The 11,733-nt window shown below is 38.6% G+C and overlaps 1 protein-coding gene across 1 annotated transcript; it reads left to right on the top strand.

The window, feature by feature from the left end:
• The first annotated feature begins 3,743 nt into the window (after positions 1 to 3,743).
• Positions 3,744 to 8,611, top strand: dnajc19 (DnaJ (Hsp40) homolog, subfamily C, member 19). Its single transcript, XM_080887952.1, has 6 exons — positions 3,744 to 3,853; positions 4,209 to 4,260; positions 6,744 to 6,817; positions 6,959 to 7,038; positions 7,258 to 7,328; positions 8,375 to 8,611. Exons 1-6 carry the CDS (start codon positions 3,851 to 3,853, stop codon positions 8,443 to 8,445), a joined length of 351 nt encoding a protein of 116 aa, XP_080744078.1. The 5' UTR covers positions 3,744 to 3,850; the 3' UTR covers positions 8,446 to 8,611.
• The last annotated feature ends 3,122 nt before the right edge of the window (positions 8,612 to 11,733 follow it).

Genomic DNA, 11,733 nt, shown 5'->3' with positions numbered 1-11,733 from the left:
GCTGCTGCTTGTTTGTGGGTCTCTCTGTGATTGTCTTGTATCCAGTATTGTATTCGGGCTTGTAACTAAAACGCACGCTTTGTTTGGATGAGATCAAGTGACTGATTAGGGCCATCAAAGAATATTCCATTTCTTTACCTTGAGAAACTTTTGGGCTGCTTTTGCAGTATGCTTTGGGTCATGATCCATTTGTGCTACCAACTGCTGTTTGATGGGTTTTGCAGCATTTGGCTGAATCTGAGCAGAAAGTATAGCCCTGTACACTTCACAGTTCATCCTGATACTTCTATCAGCAGTCACATCATCAATAAACACCAATGGTCTGGTACCACTGGCAGCCATACATTGTTAAATCATAAGATTGCCTCCACCATGTTTGACAGATGATATTGTACACTTCAGATCATGAGCTGTTTCTCTTCTTCACCGTGTGCTTCTCTTTCCATCATTCTGGTACAAGCTCATCTTGGTTTCATCTGTCCAAAAATACTTTTTTTCCAGAACCCTCTAGTTGTTCAAAGCCTTGTTGCAAACTTTCCATTCATGAGGACATCTCTTGACTTTGACAGTGATACAGCTCAAGATTGTTCTTGACTTGGTTAGATGCTCTGAAGTTATTTTTCTTAACCATAAAAATAATTCAGCCATCACACACTTTAATTGTCTTCTGGGATCTTTCAGGATGTCTGCTGTTGCAGAGCCAGCCATTGCTTTCCTTCTTTTTAACCCTTTAAAGCCTAGTGTTTAACATTTGATAAATTTGTTTTAGTGAGTTTTTCAGACTTCTTAATCACCAGTGTGGGTTAGGGCTCTGGTCATATTTTGAATCAGTGTCTGGATTTTCTTCCATGTGTGTGTTCTGTGCCGTTGAGTGTCTCTGCAGGTTCTCTTTCTAATTGGAGAGCTGGCAGCCGCTGATTGGTTCCCATCATCAAGTGGCTGTTTTGAAAACCCTATCTCCAGGCAAAGTTCGGTGGGCCCTACTCTGTCCAAGAGAAATTGAGTGATGCTGATAATGTTTGCAGGTACCCCAGACCATAGGAAAAAACGTTGTGTGTGTCACGTTAACCTGATGAAGCCTTATTTCGTTTGCCATACAAGTGTAAACTCCTCTTCATCCCTGGCTGTGCCATCAGCTATGCCCGTTAGTGATGTGGCAGTTGCGAACGAAATGGCTCTTAGAGCCGGATCTTTGACGTGAACGATGCGAGCCGGCTCCTTATCGAGAGCCGTGTTTTTTTTTCTTTCTATCACCCTCTCTCTCGCACTTTTTTTCCACTTCACTCCGCATGCGAGCTTGTGCTTTGCACTGGGCAGAGGGGGGAGGGGCGGTAGTTACGCTCGCAGTAGCACAGAAACAGAGCGGGAGGGAGAGACAGAGAAAGAGAGCCAGGGACAACAACGTCACATTAGAAAAGTATAGTAATCACCCACAACTATTTTCAGTTGCGGATGATAAAGGATTCAGAAAGTTTATTCATGCAGGCCTATATGACAGAGAATATGCATGTTCTTTTTGTTTTCATATTTTAATTTAGATTTAATTGTGTTGTGATTTGCAGTGTTTTGTGTTGTTTCATTTTAAATTTGTTTAAAAGGAAAAAGCTGAAAATTTAAATAGTTAAAAGTTGAAATGTGACTAGTTGGTTTTTGTATTATATGATTTATTTATTACATTTTATGTGGAGTGAATAAATAAAAGTATATTTAAGGTGGCCCCTACAGACAAAGCACGTACAAACTTCAAACGACCGGATTTGGTGTGTGATAGTAACAGGTAAATGAACTTTTTTTTTTAAATTATTTGAATATATATGAGTGCTTGTGTATAAATACACAAACAATACACATATTTCAATTGTGTAATTTAAGTGATCTAGGTAGCTCTGTTTTGAAGTTCAGTTAATGCTAGAAATGTGTTTTGGAGTTTGTACGTGTTTTGTCTCTAGGGGCCACTGTATATATTTATATATAAACATATATAAATAAAACCACTTTTTTTTTTACATTAGTAATTCCTTTTGTACATAATTTTATATTATTGTTAATAATAAATTAATTAAAGCAACAAAACAACCTGAAGACCCGGTTCTCTAAAAACAGCCGAAAGACCCGGCTCTTTTTAGTGAGTCGAGCCGAAAGAGCCGGTTCTCTAAAAACAGCCGGAAATCCCATCACTAATGCCCGTAGTTGTGCCAGCATCAGCGTCTCAGTACAATCCAGAAAGTGATGGTTTACTTTTTGTTTGTGCCGAGGGTTGCTCTCAACTCAGAAATATTAGACAATTTAAAATCCCACCCAAAACACTTGGATGACTCTGCCAAGAAGAATGTGTGCTGTCTGATTGAAAATCACCTTTCCCTGTTTGCCAACACTCCGTCTCGCGCTACTGTTCTGGAACACGACGTAGATGTAGGTGGCCATCCTCTGATCAACCAGCACGCTTAGCGGCTGAACCCACGCGCACTTTTTTGGCAAGAAGTTTTACTTGCTGGAAAACAGTCTAGCTGTTCCAGTGCATGTAGCTCTTTAACAAAGGGTTAAATTGCTAATTAGCTAAACTACTATTTAGTTTAATTATTTTTTTAGCCCTGGCCTCCCAGTGCACTTTAAATGCTAACATTAGCTGTGTATCACACTTCAAGTGTTCTAGTCACTCCTGAGCTGCGGTGTATCACACTCACCAGCTACCTATAATATGAGTATACATACCAGAAACACGTGTGACAAGAAAAGCATTCAAAAAGCATTCAGTTTAAGCTAGTATTTAACGGGTTGCTAACAATAGCATCTAGTTTGACCACACAGAGACCCACAATTTAAAAATTAAAATGTGCTTTTGAAACTAATAAAATTGAACTCACTGCCAAAAAGGTTCATGTCAGGTTCCAACTTCCAACAGCATTCATGAAAAGGACCAAGAGTAGCATGGGAGGGGAAAGGACACACAGCTAAGACCAACATTAGAGGCAATATTCAAAGGGGAAAATGAAATCATCAGACTGAAGAGATTAAAGAAATTACAAAGGTATGCATCTGTGATCTTTAAGGTTTTGTTGTTGTTGTTGTTTTCTTATGCATGTGTAGCTGAAAGTGTGATTACTACCAGAATTACAGTGGTTATTTATTTACACTGTTCATTACAGCGGGATAAAATTTTTAATGTATATCTCAGGAGTAACCTTTCCTTTACTACAGGGGATTCATAGCACCAGCATCATCGGGAGGGCCCAAAACATAATTAACATCACCTACAGCGTCATCTATTCACACTACAGGAGTCTGAAATTGAGGACTAAACGACTCTCAAACACCTTCTACCCAAAGACCATTAGACACCTGAATAAAATAATCAACACTGCTCTTCTACCACCTCATCACAGCTATTAAGTATAATTGCACTATTTCTTACAGTATTATTAGAAGTATCTGTCACACTAATAAACTACCTTGCATAAGCATTAACACGAGTTTGCACATTCACTACTTGTACTTGTCTCATCCTAGAATCACAACAGAATATTTTCATTGACATAAACTGGGTAAAGTATTATTTTCAATTTTTTTTCCCTTTTAAAAAAAGTTTCCCTTAAAATGTTTAACCTGTGTTTTTTTCTTTTAACTGTATGGTTTTATAAAGTCAAATAACTTTCCCGCAAATTTTTATTTATCCAGGAATAAACACAAACGTTAGAAACCAAGGAAACAGCTGCGAGTTGCGTTTACCCGGCGTTTACGACAGTTCTCTTTCATTTCCGGCATAAACACATGGACGCCTGAGCCACGAAAACATGAGAGGTCAAAAGTTATGGTCGTAATCTTCAGCATAAACGGAACATAACACAGAAACATGGTAAGTTGAAATCGTGATTTACCACATGAAATGTGAAAATGGTTGCATGCTCGAGAGACTACGGAAATAGCGTTTGAAGGCGTTATTTTTAATAGCTAAGCTAGTGTTAGCTTTACTTAAACGTGCATATGACCCAACACGACTGGACCAAGCTAAGCTAAAGTTTGGTGTTCTTCTTATTTTAACCAGCACGTCACTATTAGCCTGATAATTGGACCATTGATAGGTTTAAATCAAATGTAAACACGCCGCTTGGGTTTCGCAGCGAGCTCCAACGCGGTCACTGGTCTGCTGATTTGCTTTGTATCCCCTAATGTCATGAAGCTTTCTGATTTCCACCTTTCTGCCTCCGCAGGCCAGCTCCATGGTGGCAGTGGGACTGGCTCTGGCAGCAGCTGGATTTGCAGGTCCGTGAATGGAAAATTTTGTTGTTAACTTTGTCAGACAGGGTTTCACGAGTGTACAGCACCATGGACATTGAACTTCAGTACAAAGCACTTGAATTGCAAGGAAACTATTAAACAAAATGCATACACATATATGGATGACATAAAAATAGCTCTACTTAGTTCTATTTTTGTAAATTTACATATGTTTTTGACAACTTTTTAATAGTGTTATTTGCACTTTGCACATTTATAGTGTCATTTTGCTTAATATACTATCCCGAGCAGGAATAAGAGGCTTGAACTGTCTTACAAATAATGTAATGAAGAAAATATAACTGTGTGGTTAGACCTCTCAACATCGGCAATCTAGCTAAGTGGTCAGGTTAAGCTAGATATCAACTCAGTAACTCGACCCTGGATTTCCTGGTCTAGCAATGACAGCACTCGCATAAAAGAGGCGGTTTTGGCAGCGAGTGACTGATCACAAACATATAGAGTAGAGCCGCATATTTAACAAAAGTAAAGCAAATTTTAATGTTTAACATAGAAAAAGGTTAAACACACAATGCAGACTAAATGTAACACATGTTGCAGGCAGCGCAGCAGCAGTGTGACAGAGCTTTCCACACATAGTATGTATAGTAAAAAGCATTGTTAGAAATGTTTGTAGACTGCGAAGCACTTTGTAAATGCATTTAATCTAAAGGGAAGGAAGGATGGTGTGAAACACAGATTTACAGTCTGACTAATAGACTTGCAGTTATAATAGTTGGTGTTTTGCAGCACCATCATCACAAATGATAAATATTATATTTTGGAAGACTGTTGTTCTATCCGTCCCATATCATAACAGATTCTTTTTGACTCAAAACCAAAACCACTGAATGATTTAACTTTCATGTTTATGTTGGTTTTCCGTTTGTCATCTATCAGTAGGTCAAGGGCGAGTCCTGTGTGTGTTGACAGAAACTACATGAAACCTTGTGTTTAAGGTTTAATTTAACAGTATGCGAATGCTCCTCGCCTCCAAAGCAGATATTAAATTATGAAGAACATTTACATTACAGAAACCTGAGAGTGCAAACCTCTGCCAATGTCGTTTAATCTCTGGGCAGTATTTACTTTTAAGGGAGTAGTATTATATAAAGTTTAGGAAGTTTGAAGTGCAGGAAAAAATCAGATAAGGGTGGCATGACATGCTTACTTTGATTCCACAAACATTATTTTGGAGTAGGTCATGGATTATTAGGGGTGGGGGGAATAATCGATACTGTGTAGTATCGTGATATGACTTCAGAGCATGTTGATCCTTTTTCTGAGCAAGAATCCTGACATTCCTTCACTGTCCAAATGTGTTTCACTTTTTTTTTGGCAGCAATAAACATGACAGTTTACTTATTTTAATTTAAGACATGTTTTATTTTAATTAAGTTTAAAACTTTTTTATTTAATGTAAAATTATATTTTGTTTTAATTTACTTTCAAATTCTTCAGTTGCTTAATGAGCTGCATAGTTTTCATAAATTGCATAGTTCATAATAGCTATAATTGTACCAGATGGTTGCATTCAGTTAAGTTGGACTAGACTGTAATACAAACCGTCCAGTTTGTCACCAATATAACTGACTGAAATGAGAGAAAGACTGAGTGCGAGACTTTGATATTAGATATAATGAATATTGATAAAGTTTACCTTTATGTACAGAATCTGAATATCGCAAAATATTTTTAAAAAATTGCAATAATATCGTATCGTGAGATGTATGGTGATTCCCACCTCTATAGATTATAGGTATTAATTTGTAAATAGGTGGACATGAATAACTGGAGTTTATTGTATAATATTAATAAACTTGAAAGAAAGGCAGGCGTGAAATGTAAAAGTGAGGGGAGAGGTGACATGATATTTGGAGGCAAACTATGATGTGACTTTTAGAATCCCCATATACCAGTATCATGTCCTAAACAAAGGTAGTAGAACTTGAAGTAGTTTTACAGATAAAAGATGAAAGTTTCACATTCTTTGACTTTAAAGAAGAGGTCAGAGGTCAAATGTGATGATATTTTAAATCTTTACACAACGCTCTCTATATGTTTACAGTACACAACACACTTGTAAGAATCATAGTTTCTAAGTTATGTGGCTTTTTATTGATTTTCAACAAATAAATTATTAAGCAGAAACTGAAGATGTAAGACAAATGTTTTTTGGTAGTTCGGTTAAGCTAGGTGAGTCTAGGTGATTTTTTGTTAGTTAATATATTCTCAGATTTTCATATATTACAGGTTGTCTTGTAGTGTCAGTACTGTATCTGTATTGTTGTACTGTGATAGTAGCATTATCGTGGGAAAAGTATTGTTAGTTGCACCGGCGCCCAACCCTAAACCGCATCAGTGTTAACAGTAAAACATTTAAGGGACAAATCCACAGATTGATTTGTCATCTGAGATAAAGTGGATTTGCCCATCACTGTAAATGTCTCATCTTTTTCATGTACCAGGTCGCTATGCCATGCAGGCCATGAAGCAGATGGAACCCCAGATGAAACAGGCCCTTCAGAGCTTCCCTAAAACTGTAAGAAGGAACCCGTGTTTGCTGTGATAACTCTGCCAGTTCGATGTGCAGAAAACACAGACACATGTTGGTCTTTGCATTCAGTCTGCATTTAGTTTTCTCTTTCCTAACTCGTAACCTCGACTGCACACATTGTTTCAGGCATTTGGAGGAGGCTACTATAGAGGTGGATTTGAACCAAAGATGACAAAGAGAGAAGCTGCTCTGGTTTTAGGTGTCAGGTATGTGGATGCTGATCAGCACTCAGCACTGATTCTTAGTCTATCTGTGATGTTACAATACTTCCAGGTTCAGAGAGGTTTGGTCTTGTGCTGCACGGCTACCTTGTTGTGTTGTTTGTAGTCTCTCCACTACAGCAGCACATTTAACAACCACCACTAATCACTCATAATAACTCACTGTTACATACATTTACTGTTGCACCACTATTCTGTCTTCAGTCCCACAGCCAACAAGAATAAGATCAGAGAAGCTCATAGAAAACTGATGATCCTGAACCATCCAGATAGAGGTAAGAGAAAGCTTAGTGCTTATTCAAAGACCGACTATTTTTCTGATGAGTCTGTTATCTAGTGAAAATAAAAAATAAACAAAATACCACTAAAATACTATGAACAAAGTTCAGTATAATCAGAGTATCTTTCCATTATCTGGCTTCACTTGCCTTTGCCTATAACGGTGGTCAACTTTATAAGTCAAGCAGGGACTTCCCAGTGTAGCTGTCAGCAAATTTGGATAAAAATGGCTGCGTTGAAGCACCAGAACAATCAGAGACATGTATACTGAAAGCAGAGCAACAGAATTTTTACAAAAGAATAAGCATAAAAAGTTCATTCAGACATAGTCCTGCCAAATGTACAAATATGATACAAGGTCCACAAAGTCCAGAGAGGTGTTCAGCTTTAGGATTATATATCAAGGTGTATAAAACAATAAAATAGTTTCAAACTTGTTTGCAGTCAACAAAAAAATAAAATCAAGGAATAAAGTTCTTCTCAGACTTTAAAAGCTTTCAACCCTCCTGGTATTTGTGCACACAAGTCTGAGGCATCACTGCAGAAGAACCGACACAGCTCTCTTCTGGAAAACACTGCACTGGCTCGAGAACCTTCATAAAAATCGGTGACCACGTTTCACAATTGCACTTTATTTACAATGAAAAGCTGATCATGCAAAAAAAAATCAAGCAGCTGGAGACTCGCTTATTCAGACTGGCTTTTAACTAGTTTTAGGCTGTATGATGTCATATGTATGCTGTTTTATCGTTTTGTCTTCTGTGTTTTTATATGCCTGTTTTTATTGTTTTTATTTACCCACTTTGTGGGTTTTGACCTGTGAAAGGTGCTGTATAAATAAAGTTTACATAACATTTAACTTCAGAATGTAGTCCTGAGCTGTTACGCATGAGTGGCAAGTCTGTTAACAGGTCTTAGGTGTATTGTCAACATCCTGCATAGTAAAAGAAACTGTTTTGTTGTTCAACGTGAAGTGTGTGTGTGTGTGTGTGTGTGTGTGTGTGTGTGTGTGTGTGTGTGTGTGTGTGTGTGTGTGTTGCAGGTGGATCTCCCTACTTAGCAGCAAAGATAAACGAAGCAAAGGATCTGATGGACGGGCAGGCCAAGAAATAAAAGTGGAGATGCTTATTCATGCACTGACTGACTTGAAAGTTTTTCTAACTGATTGTTCTAAAAATAAAATCACGCTGTACAAGTGCAGACCAGAATCCTGCCATTATTACTGCTCAGTTTATATTGACTTTGTGAAATTCTATAAAGAGGTTTCCATTTGACAGAACTTCAAATTGTTGTTTTGCGTTTTTTAAGATCACACATGAAGTGTGTTTCTTAGTCCAACCTACAGATGTCTCATAAGCAGTTGCTAAACTTAATGGAGTCATTGAGTATTATGCATTTTGTGAGAGAACAAAGACAGTTTTTCTACTTGTGATTTTACTAGATACATTTGGACATGTGAATATTATGTTGCATGTCTTTTTTTAGCGACAGCACGCTGTTGTTAATGTGGTAAAATGTTAGTTGGTTTGAACACTTTAGCATTAGCAGAAACTTAAAAAATGTTCCTGTGCTTACTGAAATTACACTTACAGTGGGGCAAAAAAGTATTTAGTCAGCCACCGATTGTGCAAGTTCCCCCACTTAAAATGATGACAGAGGTCAGTAATTTGCACCAGAGGTACACTTCAACTGTGAGAGACAGAATGTGAAAAAAAAATCCATGAATCCACATGGTAGGATTTGTAAAGAATTTATCCGTAAATTAGGGTGGAAAATAAGTATTTGGTCACCTCAAACAAGGAAAATCTCTGGCTCTCACAGACCTGTAACGTCTTCTGTAAGAAGCTTTTCTGTCCCCCACTCGTTACCTGTATGAATGGCACCTGTTTGAACTCATCATCTGTATAAAAGACACCTGTCCACAGCCTCAAACAGTCAGACTCCAAACTCCGCCATGGCCAAGACCAAAGAGCTTTCGAAGGACACCAGGAAAAGTATTGTAGACCTGCACCAGACTGGGAAGAGTGAATCTACAATAGGCAAGCAGCTTGGTGTGAAAAAAATCAACTGTGGGAGCAATCATCAGAAAATGGAAGACATACAAGACCACTGATAATCTCCCTCGATCTGGGGCTCCACGCAAGATCTCATCCCGTGGGGTCAAAATGATCATGAGAACGGTGAGCAAAGATCCCAGAACCACACGGGGGGACCTGGTGAATGACCTGCAGAGAGCTGGGACCAAAGTAACAAAGGTCACCATCAGTAACACACTACAACGGCAGGGAATCAAATCCCGCAGTGCCAGACGTGTTCCGCTGCTGAAGCCAGTGCATGTCCAGGCCCGTCTGAAGTTTGCCAGAGAGCACATGGATGATACAGCAGAGGATTGGGAGAATGTCATGTGGTCAGATGAAACCAAAGTAGAACTTTTTGGTATCAACTCAACTCGTCGTGTTTGGAGGAAGAAGAATACTGAGTTGCATCCCAAGAACACCATACCTACTGTGAAGCATGGGGGTGGAAACATCATGCTATGGGGCTGTTTTTCTGCCAAGGGGACAGGACGACTGATCCGTGTTAAGGACAGAAAGAATGGGGCCATGTATCGTGAGATTTTGAGCCAAAACCTCCTTCCATCAGTGAGAACTTTGAAGATGAAACGAGGCTGGGTCTTCCAACATGACAATGATCCAAAACACACCGCCCGGGCAACAAAGGAGTGGCTCCGTAAGAAGCATTTGAAAGTCCTGGAGTGGCCTAGCCAGTCTCCAGACCTCAACCCCATAGAAAATCTGTGGCGGGAGTTGAAAGTCCGTGTTGCTCGGCGACAGCCCCAAAACATCACTGCTCTCGAGAAGATCTGCATGGAGGAATGGGCCAAACTACCAGCTACTGTGTGTGCAAACCTGGTAAAGACCTATAGTAAATGTTTGACCTCTGTTATTGCCAACAAAGGTTATGTTACAAAGTATTGAGTTGTATTTTTGTTATTGACCAAATACTTATTTTCCACCCTGATTTACGAATAAATTCTTTACAAATCCTACCATGTGGATTCATGGATTTTTTTTTTTCACATTCTGTCTCTCACAGTTGAAGTGTACCTCTGGTGCAAATTACTGACCTCTGTCATCATTTTAAGTGGGGGAACTTGCACAATCGGTGGCTGACTAAATACTTTTTTGCCCCACTGTATGTGATGTTCCAATGTAACAGGTTAATTCACTCAAAAGCAGATTTGTGGTTTAAATCAACTTAAGCAGGTGAAACATTTTGCATTTGCATATGGAAATGTTTTGAAGCTTAGCCAGTGAAAAGAAGCCGGTTGTATGCTGAAAAAGAAATTCTGTCTGATGGATACTGAAACATGAGTGGTGACCAAATCAACAGCTTCTAAGTCTGTGAACCTAGCAACATGAAACTGTCTGTGACTCCACAGAAGCCAAGAGGGTGTGTTGGCAGGATCCCATCTGTGGTGAAAACACTTCATTACATTCAGCCAAAGACACAACTTTTCCTATTTCTCATTTCATAAGTTTTTAACTTGTAAAAGAGACACCACAGCTATCATATACAAATCATGGCTAGTAAAGGATGCCTACATTGTATTCATACATTTAATAATCTTTCTGGCTGCAGGATAATACAAAAACTAACAAGACACTTTTCAATAAACTTGGTCAAGAGTTAGATGATGTGGGTCATGTCTCAGTTTTTGAAAAAGACAAACCTTGTTTAATAAACTCGAACTGCACCAGTATACTTTACACATCAGTAAACAGGTTATTGTCACATTCACTATCCAAATCAGAATCTCCACACAATGCAGCGACGCAGCATTCCTGAAAAGTATGTGAACAGCTAACAGTCACAAGCAAGACACAGAGATGGGTTTTAGATCTACACGAAAGATCAAGTTTATTTAAGAACCACCTGCATACAAAACATATTGCACATCAACCAACCAGACGATCCTTAAAAAAACAACAAAAAAAACTTTACTGTAGTTGACCCAACAAAAACACTTGGGATGTCACAACTCTCAGTAGTCCAAATTTGTCCCAAAAGAAAACCTCTAAGCATCGCATGTTAGTGTCAAGAAAACAGAAGAGATTGTTTTTGTTTGTTTTTTTAAATACTGTACATTTTCTTAAAAATAAATAAACCAAATATATCTCCTTCCTTAGTGGAACAGTCATGACCAGTTTCCAGCCAGCCAGTGTGGAAGAACCATGAAAATGACATCGTCACCTGGGCAAGGTTTTCTGGAAACATCTCAACACCGCAGTGGTCGGTTTTTACAGGGCTCTGTTTTCCCCAACAGTGGGCAGATAAAAGTGGACAATACCCTAAAAGAAACTCAAGTGACTTTATTGAATTCCTAGTGAGGGAAAAAAA

This window comes from Rhamphochromis sp. 'chilingali', assembly GCF_963969265.1.
Source record: "Rhamphochromis sp. 'chilingali' genome assembly, chromosome: 7".
NCBI lineage: Eukaryota > Metazoa > Chordata > Actinopteri > Cichliformes > Cichlidae > Rhamphochromis > Rhamphochromis sp. 'chilingali'.
The sequence above is the reverse complement of the archived record's forward strand: the minus strand, read 5'-3'. Positions and strand labels throughout refer to the sequence as shown.